Source organism: Motacilla alba, chromosome 3, assembly GCF_015832195.1.
Source record: "Motacilla alba alba isolate MOTALB_02 chromosome 3, Motacilla_alba_V1.0_pri, whole genome shotgun sequence".
Taxonomy (NCBI): Eukaryota; Metazoa; Chordata; class Aves; order Passeriformes; family Motacillidae; genus Motacilla; species Motacilla alba.
The window spans coordinates 7,728,895-7,752,873 of NC_052018.1; the positions used below are offsets into that span (position 1 = coordinate 7,728,895).

The 23,979-nt window shown below is 44.9% G+C and overlaps 3 protein-coding genes across 8 annotated transcripts in view; 2 read left to right on the forward strand and 1 right to left on the reverse strand.

Moving 5' to 3' along the window:
* The first annotated feature begins 1,367 nt into the window (after positions 1–1,367).
* Positions 1,368–7,313, forward strand: TP53I3 (tumor protein p53 inducible protein 3). Of its 5 annotated transcripts, none has more exons than XM_038133894.1 (7): positions 1,368–1,684; positions 2,475–2,648; positions 2,805–2,947; positions 3,631–3,898; positions 5,111–5,323; positions 6,021–6,217; positions 6,969–7,313. In XM_038133894.1, the coding sequence occupies exons 3-7, from the start codon at positions 2,810–2,812 to the stop codon at positions 7,173–7,175; spliced, it is 1,023 nt and encodes a 340-aa protein (XP_037989822.1). In that variant the 5' UTR covers positions 1,368–1,684; positions 2,475–2,648; positions 2,805–2,809; the 3' UTR covers positions 7,176–7,313. The 5 variants fall into 5 exon arrangements, with proteins under 5 accessions (XP_037989822.1, XP_037989826.1, XP_037989825.1 ...); XM_038133898.1 differs by having other exon boundaries at positions 2,475–2,671; positions 6,955–7,135; XM_038133893.1 differs by having other exon boundaries at positions 1,370–1,684; positions 2,475–2,671.
* Positions 7,314–7,633: 320 nt separating this feature from the next.
* On the forward strand, positions 7,634–11,920 carry SF3B6 (splicing factor 3b subunit 6). The gene is made up of 4 exons (XM_038132341.1): positions 7,634–7,815; positions 8,062–8,180; positions 10,076–10,214; positions 10,730–11,920. Exons 1-4 carry the CDS (start codon positions 7,786–7,788, stop codon positions 10,817–10,819), a joined length of 378 nt encoding a protein of 125 aa, XP_037988269.1. The 5' UTR covers positions 7,634–7,785; the 3' UTR covers positions 10,820–11,920.
* Positions 11,921–16,258: 4,338 nt separating this feature from the next.
* The window catches only part of FKBP1B (FKBP prolyl isomerase 1B), a 44,439-nt gene continuing 36,718 nt past the window's right edge, over positions 16,259–23,979 (reverse strand). For both annotated transcript variants that reach the window (XM_038132342.1, XM_038132343.1), the window contains 2 exons: positions 19,446–19,558; positions 16,259–16,963 (listed from right to left, as the gene is read on the reverse strand). In XM_038132342.1, the coding sequence (XP_037988270.1) occupies positions 16,835–16,963; positions 19,446–19,558 (242 nt within the window). In that variant the 3' untranslated portion in view covers positions 16,259–16,834. The remainder of the gene's footprint in view (positions 16,964–19,445; positions 19,559–23,979) is intronic.

Genomic DNA, 23,979 nt, shown 5'->3' on the forward strand with positions numbered 1-23,979 from the left:
CAGATTTGCAGTAGTTATTCTTTAGAGTTTACTCTTGCTGTCCTGGATGATTTCTTTGCAGAAAAAAAAAAAGAAAGAGTAACTTTTCTTTGCATGTTACAAGATATTTCTGAAAATTATTTAAAGTGCTGCTCAGTGTTTATTCTTTAGAGCAGATAATACCTCACAAATTTAAGTATTTTTAATTTTCAGATAGAAACAGCACTGTCGTTATTTGAGTGCAGTACAGTGCGAGGGGGATTTGTACTTGAAAAAAAGCATCTCCATTACAGCAATTCTGTATATAACTTTTACAATCATTGATTTAAATTTTTTATTTATGTCCTTGTGTTATTATAGCAGACTACTTTAGAGAGAAAGGTAGCTGAATCACCACAAAACTTGGACTTCATCAACCTCAAGAGTGCTCATTAGGAAAGAAAGTATAGAAGTTCAAAACTTTAAACAAGAAGCTGTGCTGTGCTTTATCTTTCTAATGCTTTATTTTAGCCTGCTTCCAGATAACATAGTTACTAATCTCACTGCACAAAGTAAGTTCTTTAATGGCATTACAGCTACGCAGGGGCAACAGACCCAAGGGACAAAGGAAATTGCTACATTAACACATTTTCAGACTGTCCTGTACATCCTTGAATAATAAAATATTTTTTTTTATTATGTGAATTTGCATTGTCAATGAGTGTAATAGAAAGTTATTTTAAACTGCAGTGGACTGCAAAGTTCTCCAGGGACAGTGGAGGAGGGACAATGCCAGTAGTGGCACTGAATCAGGCTGTGTGTGCTACAGACCAGGCTTCATGATCTTTTCATCTTCAGAAACACAGCAATTATTAGCTCTTCAAGTCATGTGAGAACAAAAGAATTTTTAGCTATACTTGATTCTAAATTCGTTCAGTTTCAAAGAGGAGTTTAAAAGCCTGAATCGAAAAATCTCATTATTACAGGAAAAAAAAATCCATAGAAAATCCATATGAGTTACCATTTTTAAATAGTCTGAAGTGTCAATTTTATTCCCTGACAGCTCAAACACTCAAGAGCTGGTGATTATGATACCGAGAAAGGCGTGATCTGATCCTTCTGCAAAGCTCAAGGAGGTACCATCAGACTTTTAGAGTGGTACTGATTCTGATTCTAACCCATCAGGTAGAAACACACGGGGTGTAAGGACATGAACCAGCGAGCTCTGAACGCTGCTGTTCCCCAGGAGCAGAGCCCAGGGCAGCCTCTCGAGCCCCTTCATGGCATCAGAGCTGGCACAGCTCCCACGCCCTCAGTGCCAGTGGAGCAAATCGAGCCTGAGACTCTGAGAATCCTGAAATGCCAGCACTTGCGCAGCTGGAGCACACCCCATCACACACACTGGCACAGCCACGGGCAGGAGGCCAAGCTTCCCCGTGTGCTGGGGCAGCGGCCGACCTCTGCCGCAAGGCCGAGCGGGAAAACAGAGTTCTGTGCCAAGCCATGGAACCATCCAGGTCGTTCGCAGAAACAATGGGGAGCTGCGCTAACATTTCTGACTCCTCATATCTGTCGCTCCAAAGTAGAACAACCTCGCCCTGTTCCTCGCCTTGGCCTGCAGGGGAGTAGCCGAGTGCCAGGAGGAACTGGGATCGGACTCTGTTCCCCAGGACAGGCTGGGTTTGTTCCGGGGCACAGACTGTCCGTCCTTCCTTACAGGAAAAAGGTGAGCTTGGGAGTGGGCTCGGGAGCCACAGAGCTTCTTAAAATTGTCGTTTTCAGCCACCGCTGGCAGATCTGAGAGCTTGAAACGGTTGGAAACTTGTGTCTCAGTTTCTGCCGTTTTCTGTGCATTTGAGATCCTCTTGGTTTTTGGTTCTGTTTTGGTTTTGGGTTTTTTTAAACATTTTTGGGGGCCTGCTTCTAGCGAAAAAGACAATCATTTATAAAAAAAAAGCAGGTTAATGAATTCTGATGAAAGAGGGACAAAAGCTTCCTTCACATATTATTTTAACTGACTAAATCTGGACCCAATTAAGGCAGCAGAAATAATTGTTATGGGGTGGCATCAGGTGGGCTTTCCATTGAATTTTTTTTCTGATACAAGCAAATTTTGTGGGACTGGATTAAATAGTTAATAACAATGACTAGACAGCCAGCCTGAGAAACAAAAGCCTTTAAATTGCATTTTATACAAATAATTGGAAGTGCTTATTCATCATAAAATAGCCATAGAGCACCACCCTGTGGGGACTGGCATCCCTGGGGTTTCAAGCTGTTTATCATTCTGCATTTGCAGTCTTACCGCAAGTAATTAGGTATGCATTTAGCTTTTCCTGTGCAGAAATCAGTGATTTTGACAGAGGGCAGGGTGGTCTGTCACACGGTGCTGGTTGCTAGAAGAGGCTCTAGCCTGCAGCCCATCCTGTGCTGCACTCAGTGCAGTACCAGCTCTCAGGAAGTAACACAGCCCTTCCCGTTGTGATTGCCTCTCCTCCTCATCTCCTTCCACCCAGGACCCAGGGAGCAGGGAGAAGACTGTTCCTCATTTGATTTTACCAGGCAGGAGAAAGCTTGACAGCTCAGCCCATCTCAACATCTGCTGGTGCCAAAAGGATCCCAGGAACAACATCTGAGGAGGCACCTGAAAGACTTCTGCAGCAGTGAGAGCCTGTACCACAGCAAATCAGGCACGCAGCAATCACCTCCTGAGGCAAGGGGAATAAATAGGAATTTTTAAAGCCATTTGTTACCTTTCATTACTGAGGTTTTTCCACTGCACATGCCTGCGTTCATGCAATGTTTTTTCAGTTTGGTTTTGTTTGGTTTTTTTTTTTTTTTTTTAGAGAAAATGTTTGCAGCCTATTTTGATTGCCCAGGAGGCCCAGAAAATCTCTATATGAAAGAAGTGATGAAACCAAATCCAGGAGAAGGAGAAGTTCTTGTGAAGGTCTCTGCCAGTGCTCTGAATAGGGCTGATTTACTCCAGGTACGTGTAGATTAGGCAGATTGATGCACCTAAAAACAACATAGATTTTTCAAGCCCCTCTTTGAAGTCTTGACAGATCTGATGACCTAAAAGAGTTTGAACCTGGTGAGCATTTGGATGGGAGAGTTCATAGGGCTGAAAGAAGAGAGGTTTGTTGATTCAGCAGATAAATGTTTTTATCTGAGATAGTGCTGTGCTGGGCTGGTGTGGAAAAGCAGCTGCCTTTCAACAAAAACATGTAAAACCAAAGCTCCGGTCTTTCTAGATCTTAGATCCTTTTCTGGGCATTTGAAACGAAAAGCAAATGTTCCAATGGCACAGTTCCAGTGGGAGAACATTTATTCAAATTCACATTCAAATTATTACTTTGAGCTGCAAGCCATGCTCTGCAAATGGAGTCCATAGTATCTCCACAGCAGGGATTAGCCTGGACAGAGGGAACTCACAAATATTTCAATTTACACTTATTTTAGGAGTAAAACTTAGGAAGAATAATACTTAGGAAGCAAAAGTGTTTCCAGAGGCTAGAAGATCCTCAAATTACTGCAACATATGCACAGGGCAAAACCAGGATTAAAAAAAAATAGGAGTTTCGGCTGGAGAAGTGTGAATGAAATATTGCAGGTCATTACACTCATTGATGGTTTTTCCTTCCTTGCCTTCTACTTTTTTCTTTATTTTAGAGGAGAGGGAAGTACCCTCCCCCCAAAGGAGCAAGTGACATTTTAGGCCTGGAAGCAGCTGGGAGCGTGGCTGGGCTGGGTCCCGGCTGCTCGGGCCGCTGGAAGATCAGCGATGCAGTGATGGCTCTGCTCCCCGGGGGAGGCCAGGCACAATACGTGACAGTGCCCGAAGGCCTCCTGATGCCAATTCCCAAAGATATGACTTTTATCCAGGCTGCAGCCATTCCTGAAGCCTGGCTAACAGCATTTCAGCTGCTCCATTTTGTAGGTGAGAGGTGCATTTGCCCATTTATCCCACCAAAACAGCTCATCTTCCTTTCAGTTACAAAATCCTCTCCTTGTTGCCTCCATTTGAATGTTGCTTGCCTTCAAAGAACCTTTTCTCTGTCACTTTATTCTTGTGGGTTGGAATCCAGTATGCCAGACACAAACCCTTGAATCTTGACCACCTCTCCCCAGTGCCAACCTACCCTGCTGATTACGTATTTACAAGGAAGGATATGGCACGAGTCAATTTCTTTTCATCTGTATTTCTCAGTTTGAATCACTGGATGGTTTGGGTTGAAAAGGAACTATGTGATCTAGTTCCACTCCCTTGCCATGGACAGGGACACCTTCCATTAAGCCTAAACCCTATTCCCACCTTTTCCATACTCCTGAAAACACATCTTACTTCTAAGGATTTGGCTTCACTGCATGTATGAGCATACCAAGAATTTTATCACCAATTGCTTGTGAATCTACAGTAAGCAACATCTTGTACCTTTGTTTAACAGAGATATTATTTGTAGGTAAAATCCATTCTGAGCTGATTTAAAATAGACAGAAGCCCACACTCTTCATTTTAAAAATATGCTGCCAAGGTAATAAACTTGCCAAGGTTTTCCTCTGGTGAGAAATATCCTTCTTCTACACTCTTCAGCAGCAGCACCTAAAAGTTCCAAACATAACTTCCCTGCAGTCTTGCTTCAAGCACTATTGTTTCCTGGGCATCACTGGGAGGCTACTTGGTGGCTCACTTTGAGAAGCAATAGGTGAAACACAAATTAATGCAACCAGTAGATGGTAAAATGATTGGTAGGACTGGTCTTTAACATTACCCAGCGTTTCTGGTATTTCTCCATTGCTGAGTGCCTGATTTCTCAGTATGAACATCCTCCAAGTGTGTGTTTTCTACTGATGGTATAAAAAGGCTGTGACTGCCCTCACTTTAGCATCTTGGTCACAGATGCCCAGAACTGCACACAGCCAAGACAAAGTCCTTCCACTGGGGCTGGGAAAATGACATCCTGTCAGCACACTGCAACCTCTGCTGCTTCTGGATTCCTCTCTTTTATGAAGGCTATGAAGATGTCCAATTGTCCAAAGTCCAATCAAGGGCATCTCTTTCAACCTCCTCTTTGCTATCTTCAAGACTGTTCATATTTTAATTCAAAGGTGGTGCCCAAAGGATGACCACTTTCCTTCTGCCCTCCTCCAGGTAAAGTACAGGAGGGTGAGAGAGTGTTGATCCATGCTGGAGCCAGCGGGGTTGGCATGGCAGCCATTCAGCTGGTGAGACTGGCAAAGGCCATTCCCATTGTGACAGCAGGAACTCAGGAGAAACTGGAAGCAACAGCAAATGCTGGAGCAGCTGCAGGGTTCAACTACAAGAATGAAGACTTCAGTGAAAAGGTCTTGGAGTTCACCCAAGGTAAAAATCTCTCTGTAAAAGTGCAAACAAACCTCCCAACATGTGGACACAGACTCAGTTTCAGCTGTCACTTGGTGAGGGAACAGACAGTAGTGACCCTAGAAGCACAACCTGATATCCTGCTCAGTCCAGAACAGGCCTTTCTTTAGTTTAATTGTGCTGGTTTTTGCAATATTGTGCCATGTTATTGCTGCCTCCCCAAGGAACTGTGGGACCAAACAGTCACATTTTCGTATTTGAGTCATCACAGAAGCACAGCATGGCCTAGGTTGGAAAGGACATTAAAGATCATCCTGTTCCAACCCCCTGCCATGGGCAGGGACACCCCAGCTTGCTCTGAGCCCCATCCAACCTGCCTTGAACATTTCCAGGGGTGGGGCACCTACAGCTTCTCTGGGCAACCTGTGCCAGTGCCACTTAATTCTTAAACTGTTAGAAAAATGTAGCTTTTCTAAGCATTCGGGGTGGTTTATGCCTGAGTTTGCTTATGGGTAACTGATGATTCTTTTTTTGTGCCTGATTCTGTAACTCCTTACAAATCACTGTGCCAATTCCTAACTTCAGTATAAAGATTTCAATAAGAATTGTAGGGCCAATTCTGTACCTATGAATAACAGGGTTTTAGTCATGCTTGAAATTATCCTACCCTTAATGCAGCTTGACTTCATTACTGAAATCTCTTCTGTTTCTACTTGAGGTTCTGGAGTAGATATTATTTTAGATTGTGTTGGGGCCTCATACTGGGAGAAGAATCTCAAGTGTCTGAGCACTGATGGCCGGTGGATTATTTATGGACTGCTGAGTGGAGGTGAAGTCCATGGGGATTTGCTGGCAAGGCTGCTTTCCAAAAGAGCCAGCATCCACGCGAGCCTGTTACGATCCCGAGACAAGGAGGCAAGTAATGGCTATCAGCAGTTTGATCTTAAAATTTATGATAGTTTTGAGAGCTTTCTTTTAAAACCAGTGTTAAACACATTCTTGTCAAAAAAAGCCCCACCTTGAACTGTTACTACATACTTTGGAAAATGTCACAAAATTAAGTTATAATGTTTTTTTTCTGTTTTTAACAAATTCCTCTCTGAATGAGAGGAATGACACCCAGGACTTCTTAATGTGCTTCATGGGTACCATAGTTTAGATATTTGGCCCTAGAAGAAATAAAACTCCAGTGATCAAGCAACTTGATCACGTCTGAGGGAAAAATAAAAATCTCTATTAGGGTCACTTCAAAGTAGAAACCAAGGCTATTTGGATGCTCAGTTACCAAAGAAAACTCATTTTATGCGGAATATTCTCAGATGTTACAGTAAAAGACCCACAGTGCAGAGCCCTAAGGTGGATTCTGTGCATGGTTTAAGACAGAATATTTACAAGACCTTTATCAGTTTTATTTAAATGGTTCTGCCCGGAGCTCACGCCACTTGCTTTGGGGGAATTTCATTCAATCAAGATGTAATAAATCTAAAAGCTTTCTTCTTGTTTGTAATTTAGACCTGTCAGGTGTTTATATCTTTGTCTCGCTGTGAGAATGTCAGAAGGTGGCTCCTCGAGGGAGACATTTTATGTGTACATTTTATACGCCGTGCTCTGAGAGGCCTCGGTGAGTGAAGCGGCTGGAAATAACCTTGCAGGTGTTTTTCCCCAGTACAAGGAGCGGCTGGTGAGAGCCTTCACAGAGGAGGTGCTGCCCCATTTTTCCGGAGGGGCTTCCCCGCGTCTGCAGCCCCTCGTGGACAGCGTTTACCCCCTGCACGCCATCGCTGAGGCACACAGGGCCATGGAGGAAAACAAGAACATCGGCAAAATCGTCATCGAAATTCCCGTTTGCTTCAAGAAAGGGCCGCCACAGTAACCGCTCTGGGACGGTCGTTGCGGGGGCTGCACTGCGGCCATCCTGCCGCGTCTGCTCCACACCGGGAGCGGTTCATGTGGGTGGCGAGGAGGGGGAAAGGATAAGAGGAAGCGTTTATTAAAGAGGTTCCCGTCGCAATTCTGGCACCGCGCACCGAACGTGTGGGACCGCGCGGGGGCGGGGCCGGGCCTGAGGGGCGGGAAGGGGCGGGGCCGAGGGCGCGCGGGAGGGGCGGGGCCGGGACCGAGGTCACGTGAGGATGCCGGGCCGGTTTGGCGCGCTGCCGCTTCCCGCGCGGTGCACGCCGGGATAGATCCGGTTCCGTGAGGGCAGCGCGCGGTGCCTGCTGGGATAGAGCCCGGTGCGCCGCTCGCCGCTCCCGGTCCCCGCCGCTGGCCCCGCTCCGGGCTCGCTCCCCGCCGCACGCTCACTTCTCGCCGCTGTCTCCTCTCCGGGCTCGCTCCCGGCCGCACGCTCACTTCTCGCCGCTGACCCCGCTCCGGGCTCGGTCCCCGCCGCACGCTCACTTCTCGCCGCTGTCTCCGCCCCAGCTTCCTTCCCCGCCGCTGTTTCTGTCCCAGGCCGCGGCCCCCACTCACCGCCCGCCGTCATGGCGATGCAAGCAGCCAAACGAGCCAACGTGAGTGCGCTGTCCTGTCCCGTCCCGTCCCGTCCCTGCCAGGCTGGGCTCCGGTTCGTCCCGCTCCAGGCACCCCGCTGCTCTGACGGGAACGCGGCAGGGGGGTGGAACTGGGTGATATTTAGGGCCCCTTCCAGCCCCAGCCATCCCGTCGGTGATTCCGTGGTTTTGCCCGTAGGCTGCTGGGTTTAAGGTTTGTACGTGCCTGCCGTGGGCCTAACACACCGCTTGTCCTTCCCCCATCAGATCCGGCTCCCTCCGGAGGTTAACCGGATCCTGTACATCAGAAACCTGCCGTACAAGATCACGGCCGAGGAGATGTACGACATTTTTGGGAAGTACGGGCCCATCCGGCAGATCCGAGTGTGAGTATTCCCAGTTTCTTTGGGCCGTGAAGGGTTTCACGTGCTCCAGTGGCAGCTGCGTTTCACAGCTGGGAAGGTTCAGTGCCCTGGAGCACACCCCGAGTGCCAGAGGGGATGTGATGATGCTCTTAACATGTGAATTTGTTAGAAAATGATTCTGCTGGGAGGTGCAGAGAATGAGCTTAAATTTGAAATGAACTTGGGGAAGTCGATAAAATATGACAAATTTGTTGCTTAAGTAAGTTTCAAATACAAAGTTTTTGAAGTTTTACCTTGACTTGGGGTAAAAATAGGAAAGGCAGAAGCTGAGCACAAACAGTTTTCTGTTTTATGAGTATCTGCTAACCAGTGCAAAAACAGGGATGTTGCTGTTGCTGGATCTGTTCACTAGAAACAAATAGCAGCAGCCAGCCCTGTGTGGCACAGACGGGATGTCCTCGGGCCGTGCCCTGTCTGGGTAATGGAGGTGTGACTGTGCCTTTGGTTCTAACATGTGTGGAGGTTGTACAGGTCTGCAGCAGCTCTGATGTTCTTCTCCTGGTTAGTTCAAATGCTGAGGGCCTGAGCTTTGATCGTCATAGGAGGGTTTGTGTTGGGAGGGATCTTAAGACCATTTCATTCCAACCCCCTGCAGTGGGCAGGGACACCTTCCACCTTCCCAGGTGCTCCCAGCCCCATCCAACCTGGCCTTGAACACTTCTAGGGATGGAGCATCCACAGCTTCCCTGGGTGACTTGTTTGATTGGTTGTTGTGTAGAATAAAGTGAGTTTTACAGAGTTGCTCTCAGTGAGCAGAAGACGCCAAGGGGACACGTGCTGCTGGTGCCACGCTGGGATGTGACACCAGACAGACCCTTCTCGAGCAAGGGAGGGCTGTGGAAGTGGAGACTGGAGAAGTGCCTGAGGGAACAAGGGGCAGTGTAAACACTGCCTGGCTAAATAGGTGGAACTCTTTGCTAATGAGCATAAAGGAGAGCCAGTACTTGAGTTTTCTGAAAACATGTGGGCTGGAACAGCATGACAGTGGGACACAGAATTAGGACACATCAGGGGCTTTCCATTGGGGTGATGCTCTGGTGTGTGCACCCAGCAGTTGGTTCAGAACCACTAATGTAATTTCCACAGAAATCCTTACATCCATCCAGTGCCAGGGCATAACATGTAAGCCCCTCTGTAAAGGCTTCTGTGCTTTGTGCAGTGTTTATCCCATTCTCCTCCTCACCTTTGCACAGCTCTCACTGTGGAGCTGTGTGATACCATTTGTCCTCAGCAGGAGTTCTCAGAAGCACCTGAGGGAAGTTGTTTCTGACTGTGAAGTCTCTGTCGCCGTCTGTTAGCTGAGACCTTTGGGATCTCTGCAGCCCCTCTGGGCTCAGTACTGCTGTGTGCCCAGACGTGTGTTCCATCCCTCAGGAAAAGGACATGGAGTTGGTGCTCCCATGGATGGTGGCTGTGCCTCAGCAGTGGGCTTGCAGCAGCGGGGCTGTTCTGCCTCTTGAATTGACTATGATATGCCAGGAGCCCCGTTCCAGCCCAGGGACACATCTGATCCAGACAGCCACTAACTGACAGCCAAGTAGTATTGTAATATTAAATAAAAGCTAATTGCTATAATAAAGATTTAAATTATTTCCAGACACAACGTGGCAGCCCTGACAAAAGTTTCACCAATCCAGTTGTTGTGGAGAGGTGCATTTCCCTTATGGAGCAAAATAGAGCACATTTGCTGTTGTCTCTGGCTCTGAACTGTTCAGTGTGGAAAGCAGGGATGTAGCTTAATATCCAGAAAAAATAACAGTGATGTTCCATTAGTTCATCTGATCTCAGTCACTGTGAAATAAATAAACTATTTCTTGTTTATTTTATTTCACCTCGATTCTGCCCTTGCTGTGCAGTGGGAATACCCCTGAGACCAGAGGAACAGCCTACGTGGTCTATGAGGACATCTTCGATGCCAAGAACGCCTGTGACCACCTGTCGGGGTTCAACGTGTGCAACAGATACCTCGTGGTTCTGTACTACAATGCCAACAGGGTACGAGCACCTGGGCTGGGGAGGTCACCTCGGAGCAGAGCTGTCACAAAGAAACAACCCCAGCATCACTTTGTAAAGACAGTTGCTTGGGTATTTTTAAGAAATAGAATCCAAACTGTTAGAGGGAGTGAATGGGGTATATGGTCAGAGTTTCATATTTACTTGGTGCTTTGTGTGAAAAAAAAAAAAAAAACCTTTGGACAAAGGGTGGGAAAAACATGTTTGTGGGGAGTGTACTTTGGAGAAGAGGGTGCAGAGGCCCCACAATTGCACAGCTGCAGCCGGAGGTGAGATCTTGTTCATAGGCAAAAGGTCTCCAGTTCTGTGTGTCCTCCCTGTCACCAACGATGTCCAGGGCCCTGTGTCATTCTCCAAGGACAAGAATCAAACAATGCTCTGTGCGTGTGATGGTGATGGAGTTCACAGTGATGCTTGTTGCAGATACTGGGAAATAACTTATCATGAGATGAGAGATTTCTTTTGGCTTCTTACATCTTTTATTTTCCTAATTACAGGCATTCCAAAAGATGGACACAAAGAAGAAAGAAGAACAGCTTAAGCTTCTCAAGGAAAAATACGGAATTAACACAGACCCACCAAAATAAACTGATCCTTCTTGGAAAACAGTTTTTGAGCCCTGTCATCAAGTTCTTGGCCTCAACATAGGAATTCTTAACAAAGTGTAATTTTTTTCTCTTACGAATTTGATAAGCTGCAGTATGAGTTTTTATATCTTCAGATTAGGATTCAATAAATGTAGAACACAGGGAGATCTGCTTTAAGATTAAATCCCCCAAGGTGACATGGCTTCCCTGTGCTGAGGGTGACCTGGTAAAGGCTGCGATGTCCTGTTTCTAGCAGGAGCTTTCAAGAAAGGACTGAGCAGGTTCTGTGTTTGACTGAACAGAGCGAGCCCAAGCCTGTGTTTGTAGCAAAGTTTCTTCCACAAACTGTAGAAGATGAACAGCTTTCAAGAGGATCCAGCCGATAAGGGGACTCCAGTCCAAGTACCTTGTTCCCAGTGATGGTAGCAGCTCTGATAGGCTGCAGTGAAACAACCCACCTCTCACTCTACAAAAAAAAAGTGTATGGGGGCTTTGTTTTGTGCCCTAGGTTTGGACCAAGGATTTGGTATGAATCAAAGAACACATGACCAAAATGAGACAGTAGCTGAAGGTTTTCATTTTGATACCTGTAGTGTGATTGTTTTCTACTTGGCATGGTTGAACTGTAACACATTTTCTGTACATACATTTTTAGGTGTAGCATGTGGTGGAGGAAAAACAAATTTACAATATTTTGGCTCTTTTTTCAGTACTCATGTCCTGTGTATAAAAATGACGGTGATCCAGGCTGTGCATAGCCAGTATCTTTTGCAAGTGGGAAAGAATAATCTCTGCCTGTGTTCTGAACCAGCTGGAAGTGGTGTGAATGTGGGTAGTATCCTACCTTGGGAAGATTTATTTGCATGGATGTGATGTTCCACTCCCTGACCAGACAGCTTCCAGCCAGTGCAGAACCAGGGCAGATAAACATATACTTTGCCTAGAATTTGTAATTCAGTTTTATTTTTCAGTGCATTGTACTGTCATAGAGGAATGCTTTCATTTTCTGAAATTACTTTTTCATTAGAATCTGTCACTTCAGGAACAATGCTGTGTCCATTTGGTGAAAAAATAAATGCATGTTTTGTTTTTTTTCATCAAGGCTGTGTTCCTCCTGCCTGTAACCCGTGCTGGTAGATGGGAGCCATTCATCACCCGCGTGTTTGATGCAGGCAGGAGCTGCAGCGCGTCCCTCTGTGGGTACAAGGGTGTCCCTGTGTGACAGGAGGGTGCCCAGCTGTGGGGACAATGCCCACATCTCACCTGGAGGAGATCCCTGGCAGCTGCCCTGGGCTGGGCACCTCCTTTGGCAGCTGGGAGGGGCTCACAGCAATACTCACATTTACCAGCTGGAACCAGTGAGAAACTAAACACTTGTCACTTTGCACTAAATGGTCCTCTTTTCTTCATTCCTCAAATGAGATATTAAAAATTAATAAATCAGATGCTACAAAGAAAAGGTCAGGAATGGCTCATGAAGAGTGCGCTCCAAGCCAGCTCTGGGGGAAAGCAGCCATGATGGCTGAGGTGTGATTTCAGCTTTGGCTGGGTGCTTGAAGTCCTGTCCCGTGCCTGACCCGGAACAGATCTGCCCTGCCTTCCCCTGCACACAGGCACTGGGGCTGTGAGCCAGAGCTGTGCTTAGTGCACAATTCTCCCAAATCTGCATCTGTCCCTTGAAAATGATGCTGGTTTTGCAGCAAGAAGCCTCGCAGGCCGCAGTAACCCCAGCTGAGGTCAGGAGCAGGCACTGGGACACCTGGAGCCCAGAAGCTGGGTTAGGGGACCAGTCCTCCACGGCCAGCCTGGCCTCCAGGTCCTGCCCACCAGATGAACACAAACCAAGAGTTCTCAGGCAAGAACCAGGTTGCATTAAAAATCTTTAAATGAATTAAATCCTGCTGGGGGATTTGCTTCTATGTGACCATCCACAGCTTTTCAAGGGTTACAAACTGCTCTGCCCCCAAGTATGTATCTTTTATATGTATAAATATATATGTGCCATGTATATACATAAACATCCATGTACCAAACACTTGGATAACAAATCATTTACACCAACTGCTGGGCATTGAGAAGGCTCCTTGCTGAAACGGGAACTGGAGGTGCTTGTTGCCATGCTGGATTTATGGTTCTCATAAATGATGAGCACTGATAATAAATACCAGAGTGCCAATAATGGTGCTGCGTGCTGCCAGCCTTGTTTTAAATCGTATGCAAATACCACATTGCTTCTGTCAATAGCAGAGAGCATGGTGCTTGCACTGCAGTGTCTGTTTTGATGAGGATTTGATGCTGTTTGAAAAACATATATAAAAAGCAATTCTTTAGGGTAATAAGATTAATAAAAATTCCTTCAATGAATCCTCAAGATCAGCAGCTTTTGATTTCTCTGAGAGCTCAGCTGCCGCCTTTCATTAAATATTCCATTTCATAGTTTTTCTTCCAGTGCCTGTTCAGGGCTTTCAATATCCCTGCACATGTAAAATGAAATAATAATTTGTACCTGCAAGACAGAGGGAATGGAAATGGAATGCCCGGAGGACTGTTTTGATGAGATCTACTCAAGATTTTGTTTGAAATGTAATATCAAAGAACAGGGAAATGAGTTCAGCTCATGAATGGCAGAGGGGCAGCAAATAAAACAGATGTTACCAGGCTCACACTCTGCATCTGTGCTGGTTTTGTGTATGCTCACTTCCCATTTAATTTTTCAGGAAGTAGGGCATGAAATTAAGACTTGAAGGTCATTTTTTTTCCATTGAATCTGTTTGGAAATTAGTAACAAGAGTATATCTGATTACACAGGCAATGACAGTAAATTTTTTCCAATCTATTATATAGGGGTAATAATTATATGTACTGTGTTGATCAATGATACAATTAAATAAATTAACGCATTCGCAGTCAAATAAAGAGCTGAAGATTACATTTCCTTGAAGACTTAATTTCCCTAAGTATCACAAAGCACAATTAGTTTTCCTTTCAGATTTTTTCCTTTTTAATGAAATAGGCATGAAAAATGTAATAGTCCCTGTTTCCAACCAAGGTCTCCGCAGAGAGAAGGTGATGAGGGAGGGCTTCATCAGCCAGCTGTAATAAGGATTTTACAGAGTGGGTAATGGCTGGTTTGTGCTGGGAGGGCAGGAGGGAAGAGCACAGTGGCAGCTCTGCAGATAGAAGTGATAAGATCAAGTATGATCAGCTCTCAGAGCCCAGCAGGAACGTGCTGGGTTTCCTGGTGAGAAACCTGCAGGAGCAGAAGGGCAGAGCTGTGCCCTGCCTGTTGCCTCAGATGCAGCAGAAGCTCCCAAACAGCAAGGCCCAGAGGGGATGGAGGGAGCACGGGGCCATTCCAGGGTCACTCACACAATCCTTGGCATTGCCAGTGGCTGTTGGGACATTCAGGAAGGGGCCCAAGCAGGTGCTGGTCTCTGGTGAGACCCCACCTGCATCCAGCTCTGGGGCCCCAGCACAGGGAGGATGTGGACCTGCTGAAGCAAGGCCAGAGGAGAGACAGCAGGATTATCAGAGGGATGGAGCACCTCTCCCATGAGGAAAGGCTGGGAGAATTGGGATGGTTCAGCCTGGGGAAGAGAAGCTTTGGGGTGACTTAACTGTGGCCTTCCAGTAGCTGAAGAGAGATGACAAGAAAGACGCAGAGACTATTTACAAGGACACGGAGTGTCAGGGCAAGGGAGAATGACTTCAAACTAGCAGAAGGCACAGTTAGATAACAGATTAGGAAAAAATTTCTTTACTGTGAGAGGTGGTGAGACACTGGCAAAGGTTTCCCACAGAGGTTGTGAATGTTGCATCCCTGGGAGTGTTCAAGGCCAGGCTGGATGGGGCTGGTTTAATGGAAGGACCTTAAATTATCTTTACGGTCCCTTCCAACCCAAACCATTCTGTGATTCTAAACTTTTTTTTTTTTTTAATTTTTTTTTAATAAGCAATTAACTTAAACGGGGTCATTGATAGAAACAGCTTAGACCAATGTGCTGAATGAAACTGTGTTTGACAGCACAACAGAGCCACATCACCTTTAACCAAGACTTTGGGAAGTGCCATCTGTGATCCAGTGGTGAAAGGAGGGCCAGAGACAGAGGCCAGGGCAGTGGCAAAGGAGAGCAGAACCTTTTCAAATTATTTGGGAAAGCTGGTGGACATCAGATCTTGACAGAGCCAATTACCATTTTTTAACAGGAAATTAGCATGCCCTAAATAAAAGAAGTCTTAGTGGAGGTGTAGCCCAGCTGCTGCAGTGACCTAAGATTTCCACCAAAAAAAAGGGTTCTAAAAATCCCTTCATTTCTTTATGGAAAGCAGAGTGAGAAAAAAATTTACTCCACTTAGTGTATAAAAATCCATAAGATATGGATTTATGGGTTTATTAATTTACAAGCTGAAATAAATGCACCTCTGTGGGTAAAATGAACATCTGGAGAGAGAAGACCACGAGCCATTTTCCCCAGCCAGATCACCAGTCTTGCTTCTCTGTGCTCATTCCCCTCTCCCAGCTCCAGGAAGTGTCACCTGGGGTCATCTCTGTAGCTTTGCTGTCTGACTGCACATGCTGGGAGTGTTCTCCTTACACAGATATAGAAACAGCACAACTGTTTGAAATATGACCATCAAAACATCTGTTAGTAGAAAACCAAATAATTTATAGTCAAGTTAAATAAAAGTAACATCATGACCCTGGTTTTCTACAGCAAAGAGGAAAAATGAGCCTAATGGAAAGAAATCAAACAAGGCAAAATAACAGCCCAGAGAAAGCCTTGCTGATCACGTCCTGCTCCCAAATCCAGGTAAGTAACAGCCAACACATCTTCCTGCCTCCAGAGGAGAAACCAGCATTTCATGAATTCATATAAGCAGCAAATGAAATAAATATTGCTGAGTGTCAAGTGCCAGCGGCCCAGTGCACACGGTCAGTTTGCAGGCTTTGTAAACAGCAGCAGCTGCTACAGCCTAAAAACCCTGGAGTGTTCAGTGGCCACATCATCCCACAGCTCAGATTTCTTTTAAAAGGTGGATGCACATAATCCTGCTCTCTTCTAGCCTTGCTCAGCTGCAGTAGAAAATATTACACTAACTTTGCTGTTGTAAAGGCACAGAATTGGACCAGCACTGCATGTCTTTGACAAGCAGCACTTTCCATCTCCTCAGCAGCCAAATTTTGGCCAGAGTTGAGGGGCCATAGAGGCAGGGGAAATGGAGAGTCAGGAAAATTGTCCCAGCACCCCTTACTTGCATGTCCCTGGTACCTCTGGTCCCACAGAGATCTTCCACTGGGTCATCTCTAATAGGAACTGTGCATGGAGCTACATGTATTTCATATAAGAGAAATAATTAACAAAAAACGGATTGATGATTGAAGAACTTCTTGTACAGTAAAGAGCATCCCGGTAGACAGAAGAGAAAAACAGGATGAGAAACGGTAAAGTATCAAGATTTTATTGTTTTATATATATATTCATAATTTTTAAATGAGACAGTATTTTTTTAGAACAGCAGCAAGCAGAACGTACAAGTTGAGAAAAGTGGCAGCGCAGGTAACTCTGTTTGGCTAATGCCCGTTCATGTACAAGGTGTACATTAGAGTTTTTTCTTTTGAGCACCTTTTGTGGTTATTTTTTCTTGGTTTAAGTGTACAGTAAGGCAGTGGTTTTTTCAATAAGGAATATATATATGTATATTTATATTTATATATATTTTCAGTCATCACCATGAATTCTTTGTACATGCAAATTCAATAAAATGTACAACTCGGAAATGTTACACCGGGAGACATTCTTCCTCAGAGCAAAGCTTCTAATAAAAGGCAAATATGGACACCACAAAGTTATAAAAGAGAAGGAAGGCATAGGAAACCAAGAGTCAGGCGCTACTGACAGGACAGCTTGAGCAGGGAAGGTTGGGATTCCAGTGAAGATTCCTCCTGCCTCTGGCAAGGCGGGAAGGAACGGATGATTATTAACAGATGTCTCCAGCCAACTCCCTCGGGAAGGTTCACTCTAACCTGAGAAGCTCCACATCAAAGAGGAGCGTGGCATTGGGAGGTATGACCCCAGGGTGGCCTGTGGCTCCATAGGCCATCTCAGGTGTGCAGGTCAACTTTGCTCTTTGTCCTAAGCTCATCTGCGTTTTGGACATCAGAGAAAGGAAAAGAGAACACACAGAAAAAAAGAAAAAAACAGGATTAGGAGGAAAACAAAAAAAAAAAAAAAAAAAAAAATCATTTCCTTGCAGATTTACAGAATCAAGGAGTGTTCCTAGAATTGTTTAGTTTGGAAAAGACCTTTAAGATTATTGAGTCTGGGGCTTGGAAGGAGAAGATCTTTGAGGTCCCTTCCAACCCCAGCCACTCTATGATTCTGAGTCCAAGCAGTTTCACTTCAAGCTGAAGCTGCCACCAAGAGCTCAGACATGGGCATGGGCGTCCTCAATGATCTGCACTCTCACAGCAGTTATTTATAATGCCAGAACCAGCCTGGAAGTGACAAAGTCTTTTTAACACAATGCTTGGTCCATCCTGCCTGTACCGGGGCAGGCTGCAGGAGGTCTGAGTTCCTCCTCCTGAGTTCCTCCTGAGTTCCAAGCCCCAGGGCAGACATCTCACTGATGCTACATATCAAGGCAGAGAGCCCTTGCCCCTGGATGGGCAGGAATGCTGATTTCCCTCACTCCAGGCTGGCTCTGAAGTGAACTGCTCACTGAGGTGTGGAGTTATCTTCTAACTGAGTATTTTGGAACATTTTCAAACTGCTGTTCATGCACCATACACTAGTGATGGAATATTCACTGGCCAAGAAACATCCCCTAATTTGAAGCAGTGATTTTAATTCACACCTCTCTCCCAAGACTGGGCACATCACTGGACTACAGATTATGTGATAGATAGCTCCTGTTGAGAATATTTTCAGGTGCAATAAAATATACAAAGCTAGAGAGTCAATTACTTTGGCCAGAAGAAAAATGGGGATGTGAACTTTTCCACATTCAAGGAGTACTCATGGCACAGGGCTGAGGATGTCCAAACTGATGATGGCCTCCCCTGGTCCCCACAGAGATTTTGCATGGGGCTGGCTGTGCAGTGCTTGGATGTGTCCCTGCAAAGCAGGCAGCTGGTAGGTCACGCCTGGGGTTTTAGGGATGAGGCAAACTTGAACTGTCAGAAGCTGAGCAGAGAAATGCAGACAGACCCTGCTGACATCTGACAGTCATCACACCAAGGTTTGAGAAATCTGCGAGCTGGACATAGGGAACTGCCTTGTTCCAAGGGACTCTGTCTAGTACACTCCCAAATTCCTCAAACCCTGGGCTGGAAGGAGACAGCCACGAGCTCGATTTGTGTCAGTGATCCACTAGGAGGAGCAGGAGGGCAGCTTGTGGCCACACGGGTTCCTGGCATGGCTCTTGGCCACTTATTTTCTAAGGGACAAGAGCTGGGGAGCGAGAGCAGTCAAGAAGGGATGGATTGATTCACCCAGCACTTGTTGATGCTGCTTTATCTGCACTGGCTTCTGCTTCCTACAGCTCTGCAGTCCTGAGCTCTCTCAGGCCTTTCTGCAAAGCAAATAACAAACAGTCCAACTCCAATCCTTCAGAGGAAGATGGAATTTTTCACAGCCTAGGATTCCTCAAATGGACTTCTCTGTCTGGAAAGGAGGGAATGTTTGCACTGCTTTCTCCATAGGGCTGGAAACCCTTGTCTCTTCCACTCCTCTCTGGAAAAACATGGTTGCATCATTCCTCAGTGGATTGTTTCTCATTTTACATTCTTTCCTTCTCTCTATTTAAGCATAAGAACTTGTTCCTGTTAAAGTTTTTCCTGTAAGAGTATTTAAACAGTTGCCTCCTACACTGAGCTCTTGGATCCTGAAATGGGAAGTCAGGAGAAATTTGCACCCTGACCTCATTCACTCATGCTCTTGAGCAGCCTGATCACACTCCTCATGTGTGGGGGGCCCTCACAGCACTGCACAAAAGCAAGACCTGGCAGTGAATTGTATTGTGGGGTTTTTACTGTGCTGGTACTCAAACTGCAATTAATGGAGGGCAGTTTTCTTTCTCCCATCACTGGTCAGTGAATGTTTTGTAGCTGGAAGTCTGAAGCTGTAAAAATGTAACAGTGCAGTTGGGTACCTTCTTCAGTCAGGGTGAGAATCTGTAGCTGGGTCTTGGAAGTCATCAGAAAGGGCAGCTTGGGCTTCTATGGAGTAGCTGAATAGAGGTCACTCCATAAAAAGCTGCCACCTCAACGTTTCAGAGGCCACTGCTGTCTGTTTGTGGAGCTGCCCGTGGGAGAGGGACACGGCTTATGTGGCACCTGGGGAGGGGACTTCATCTTTCCCTCCCTCCTGGGAAAAGACTCTTGAGCAGGGGATAGCCCTGGGTGGATGGATGGATGGATGGATGGATGGATGGATGGATGGATGGATGGATGGATGGATGGGTGGATGGAAACTACAGGAAATACTGTGCTCAAATGCATCACGCTTTCACAAAACCACTCCATATCCTTCACTGTGATTTCCACTGGGTCTTGTCACCACTGCCCTGGACACTGCTGAGCTCACACACTCTTCAGCCAGGTTCAGCCAGAACAATTTATTAGTACCTGTGTAACACCTTCTTCAAATCCTTTAATGACTTCTTGCCTGCCAATCTTGAACCTGAAAGGCTTGTTTCTGTCTCTGGAGGAATCAAACTTCTTTCCATTCTGTAGCATTCCTGCCAAAACAAGACACATGGTTTCAGTCTGAGATACATCTAAATTTAAGTGCTGGAGGAGAGGGAAGGGGTGAAAAATTAATGTCTTGGTCACATCAGCTGCTCATTTCCATTTTTACTTTAAAGCCTCATTCAAAAGGCAGGAGAGGCAACTGCAATGGTACCAGATTGTTACCTTTGCCTTCCTGTAATTTAGGCTCTAAAATGGAAATTATTTTTACTGTTCCCAATGCAATAGGTTATGACCCATGTTGCACCAAACATTGCACAGACATACAGAAGAGCTGTTGTTTGCACAGTGGAGCTCCTTGCCTAAGTGGATAAAAGCAGGCAAGGAACAAGTGGGAGGCAGCAGAGAATCCCAAGACAGGTGGCTGATCCAGGGCTGCCCCTAATAATGTGTGTTATACAAACAGAGCCATCCCACACCATGTGTGTGAAACCTCCACACAACGTGACAACTGCATCTCCCTCCTCATACAGAGAGAACAGAAGAGACTCTGCAGTCACAAATATGGAAGCAACAAAGACATTTATGTAAATGTTCTACTACCCTCGTTCTTCGTGTTTTCATTCAGAGATGGTCACAGAAGATGTGACTTGTTCCTTTGCATGGGCACTGTTTCAATCCATGGGCTTTGAGCACATGCCCAGATTCCTCAGCAAATGGACAAACCTTCACACAGCACTACATGATCAGCTATTCTCCTTCTCTTTTCAAATTGTGGCTGATTACAGTAGCTTTCAATTTAGAAGCACCTGGTACTTAAAATGCTTTACTCTGGATATTGCAAGGTTGGGCTGATATTTATATATCAGACTCAATCCTTTCTTTGTAGTGCTGTAGAGCCAGTGTTGTGGGCATACACCATGACTCTCCTATGCAAGGGGATTGTACAAAGAGAAGTTAATTAATCTGAGAAAGACTTTGGTTGCAAAGAATTTAGCAAGTCCAGCTTTGAAAGAAAATGCTGAGAAAAAGGGTCTTTAAGGTCCAGTATCAAAGATAGTCTTAGTGGTTTCTTTCCATTAAAGCAGTTATAGTTACAGATCAGCTTGATGCACAGATTTTATTTTTCAGTGAAAACCATAAATTATTGTCCAAAAACAAAGAAGCATATTTTGCTTGCTTAAAAAGTCTGTACTATGAATCAAAGGTAAATATGAAGAGATGTGCCAGAATGAAAAACAGACTAAAAAGGTAGGATTCATTTTGCCAACTTTTAGGCTTCTAAGATGTAGCCAGCTACTTCTGAGCTAATTACTAAGAGAAAATAGATAATCAAGTCAGAGAAAAATGCACTTTCAGGGAGCAATTCAGCTAACCGGATCCAGAGATGTACATTAGGACATGATGAATCACATCCCAGCAGTCCCTATTTCTGTGCAATGAATAAAGGGCAGTCCAAACAACAGCTCAGACACAGATGTCTCCAAATTCATTAGTAGTTAAATCAGTGGCAATGGAATTCTTGACTTGCAGTTATGAGCACACAGCGTTTGATTATTCCAGTGGGGTTCTCTGTCCAGATATTTTACATCAATATTAAAATCAAATGCCATATTAAGGCAAATTAGCCATTAGCCAAGTCCAACATTTGTCCAAGTTGGTCTTTCAGACAGACCTATGCATGTGCTCAAGGCCTTAGAAAGAAAACTATGGAGTAACCTGCCCATAAGGAATGTTTCATAACCATTACCATTAGTGCCTGATATAATCCTTTAGTTTTCCACAGTAAAATAGTGAAGTGTTGTATGTGTGCTCTGATGCAAGTACCAGAATCACAGAACCACAAAATCAATGAGGTTGGACAAGACCTCTGAGATCACTGAGTCCAACCTTTGACTCAATGCCACCTTGTCAAACAGAACATGGCACCGAGTACCCCATCCAGGTGACTCCACCACCTCCCTGGGCAGCTCATTCCAATGTCCAATTACCCTTTCTGTGAAGCAATCTCTCTTAATGTCCAACCTCAACCTGCCCTGGCACAGTTTGAGGTCATTTTCTCTTGTTCTGTCCCTTGTTCCCTGGGAGCAGAGCCTGACCCCCACCGGCCACACCCTCCTGGCAGGGAGTTGTAGAGAGTGATGAGGTCCTGCTGAGCCCCCCTTTCTCCAGACTAACACTCCCAGCTCCCTCAGCCAGTCCTCGTAGGATTTACCCTCAAGACCCCTCCCCAGCTCCACTGCCCTTCTCTGGACTCACTCCAGCCCCTCAAAGTCCTTCCTGAATTGAGGGGCCAGAATTGGACAAAGAACTCAAGGAGTGGCCTCACCAATACAGGGGGAAATTCACATATCCTGTGCAATGTATCAGCTCAGTGATATCCACAAACCCCTCCAGGCAGGCTGGGAAGCCACAGCAGCTCCTGAACAAGGTTTTCCAGCGACAGACTAAGGCGGATTCATTCGTAATATAGAAATTCAGCCTGTATTGGGGGAGGGCAGGCAGGAAGAAGCAGCTCAGGGGGAACTCTCAGGCATATAATATAATCCTTTTTGAAGTATTTGATCTTAAATTTAAGTGACAGTTCTTCCTCAGAGCACTTTTATTTTTAAACACATCATAAAACCTTATGATTCTATGAAATGGAAGGAGACTACTACAGAATCCCAATATTTAATAGTTTTAATATTAAAACTTAGTATTGCCATTACAGTTTGCACGTTCAAAGCAGTACGCAAACATTAATTACTCTTCACATTAGCCCAAGGAGGTAAAGAAAACATTTATTATAAAATAGCCTCAATCTGAAAGTTCAGATTCAGATGCAAAGTTCCACAACACTTTATTATGCTTTCATTTCACTTTGTAACTAAATTCTACACCCCACATCAAACCAGCGACAGAATCAGAATTAACTCTTCAGAGATTCTGACAACAGCTCCTGGACAATGTTTCCCATTTAAAGCAACATTTCCATCTTCCCATGAGCTTGCTAGTTTGATACACCATTTAAAAACTAATTCATTTCACTAGAAAATGCCCATAGAAGATGTGTTAGGCCTCGTAGAAGAAACCAGGCTTTTCTATATTTACAGCAACGTCCTATTTTCAGCAACAACTGAAAATTCACAAGGTTATGGATTCACAAATGTAACTTCCTCTGCCATCACATTACTGCTTTTGGAAGATGAACTGGAATGCAGAGTCAAAGTGTCTGTATTCACTCAAGCTCTGGCAGGAGGGTCAGTTTTTAGTGGGTGCCCTTTAAATGCACATCCAGTCTGGAAATGAGTCAGAGACTCCATGTGCCCTGAAGAAGTTCCGATGCGGATTTAGATGTGAACTTTAGATATTTTTTATCTCTGATTCTGAGAGTTAGAGTTAGCTCTGCAGGCTCCTGGGAGCTAAAACAGCACAATGCTTTATTTTCTCTCTTGCTAATGCACCAATTGATTTTTTTTTTTGGTGAAAAAATTGATTTAGTTAATATTCTTCAACAAGGATGGATGCCCATCTTCAGCCTACATCTTTATTTATCTAGCTAACAGCAAGGAGAAAAAAACCCCACAATCTGGAACTCAGCAACAAAATTGTTTTGCAATTCAGAACAATCAATAAGAGTTTTGACTGAGCAAGGACATCTAGATGCCTATAAGGCTACTTGTAAGAAAACCCTTAGGTTTCTGAAAGGGAACAATCATTGTATTAAAATAATTAATTGCACAAACTTGGTTATCAGAATATGGCACGGATTTGAAAACATTCTGATCTACAAAGCATCCTAATTGAAAACCAGATTTTAAAAATGAAAAGAATGTAGACAAGGAGGCATTTCAGATCATGGGTCCTATTGAATCTCTGATGTTCGGCTCATTGAAGCTGCAGATTAAAGAGTAGCTGGATCATTTTATTAAGGAACATGACCACAGATCCATCCAAACTGCCAGCACTACAATGCCATTTGGGCTAAACTGCCAGTGAAAACACAACTTCAGGAGGGGTTCAACACAAGTTATTACTTCTTATTAAAACACAGGTGTGCCTGCAGCTATGTCTGCACTGCTTTTTAACACTGCACTACTTTAGCTAAGATCCCATCACTGAAGTCTGTTTCCTAAGGGGAGAGGGCTAATGAAATGAGACTGTCTGCACTTGCCTAATAATGTGTGATTCTTTGAGCCAATTTCAACCACATTTGGCAGAGGAAGAGGGATCATACTAATGTTAAGATCCTATGCATGTGATGAAAAATTTCTATGTAGAAAGAAGAGCCTGTAAGAGCTTCTACCAAGAGAAAGGCTCAGTCTCTGTTATCAGAGAAACTCTACTATTGAGGAGAGGTCAGGAATGAAAAGGCTGGACCACAGACTAAGTTTCTTTTTCTTTCATCTTTCTTTTCATCTGGGAATATAAGCAATCACACAGCACAAATCCATGGAACCATCCCAGCTGTTAGACACCTAATACACCT

Bases quoted from the DNA above. Each gene is read 5' to 3' on its own strand.
- TP53I3 (XM_038133894.1), top strand. From the start codon at position 2,810: ATGTTTGCAGCCTATTTTGATTGCCCAGGAGGCCCAGAAAATCTCTAT. The intron at 2,948-3,630 runs GTACGTGTAGAT...TCTTTATTTTAG, and splicing joins ATAGGGCTGATTTACTCCAG to AGGAGAGGGAAGTACCCTCC. The intron at 6,218-6,968 runs GCAAGTAATGGC...GTTTTTCCCCAG, and splicing joins TACGATCCCGAGACAAGGAG to TACAAGGAGCGGCTGGTGAG.
- SF3B6 (XM_038132341.1), top strand. From the start codon at position 7,786: ATGGCGATGCAAGCAGCCAAACGAGCCAAC. The intron at 8,181-10,075 runs GTGAGTATTCCC...CTTGCTGTGCAG, and splicing joins CCCATCCGGCAGATCCGAGT to TGGGAATACCCCTGAGACCA. The intron at 10,215-10,729 runs GTACGAGCACCT...TCCTAATTACAG, and splicing joins TGTACTACAATGCCAACAGG to GCATTCCAAAAGATGGACAC.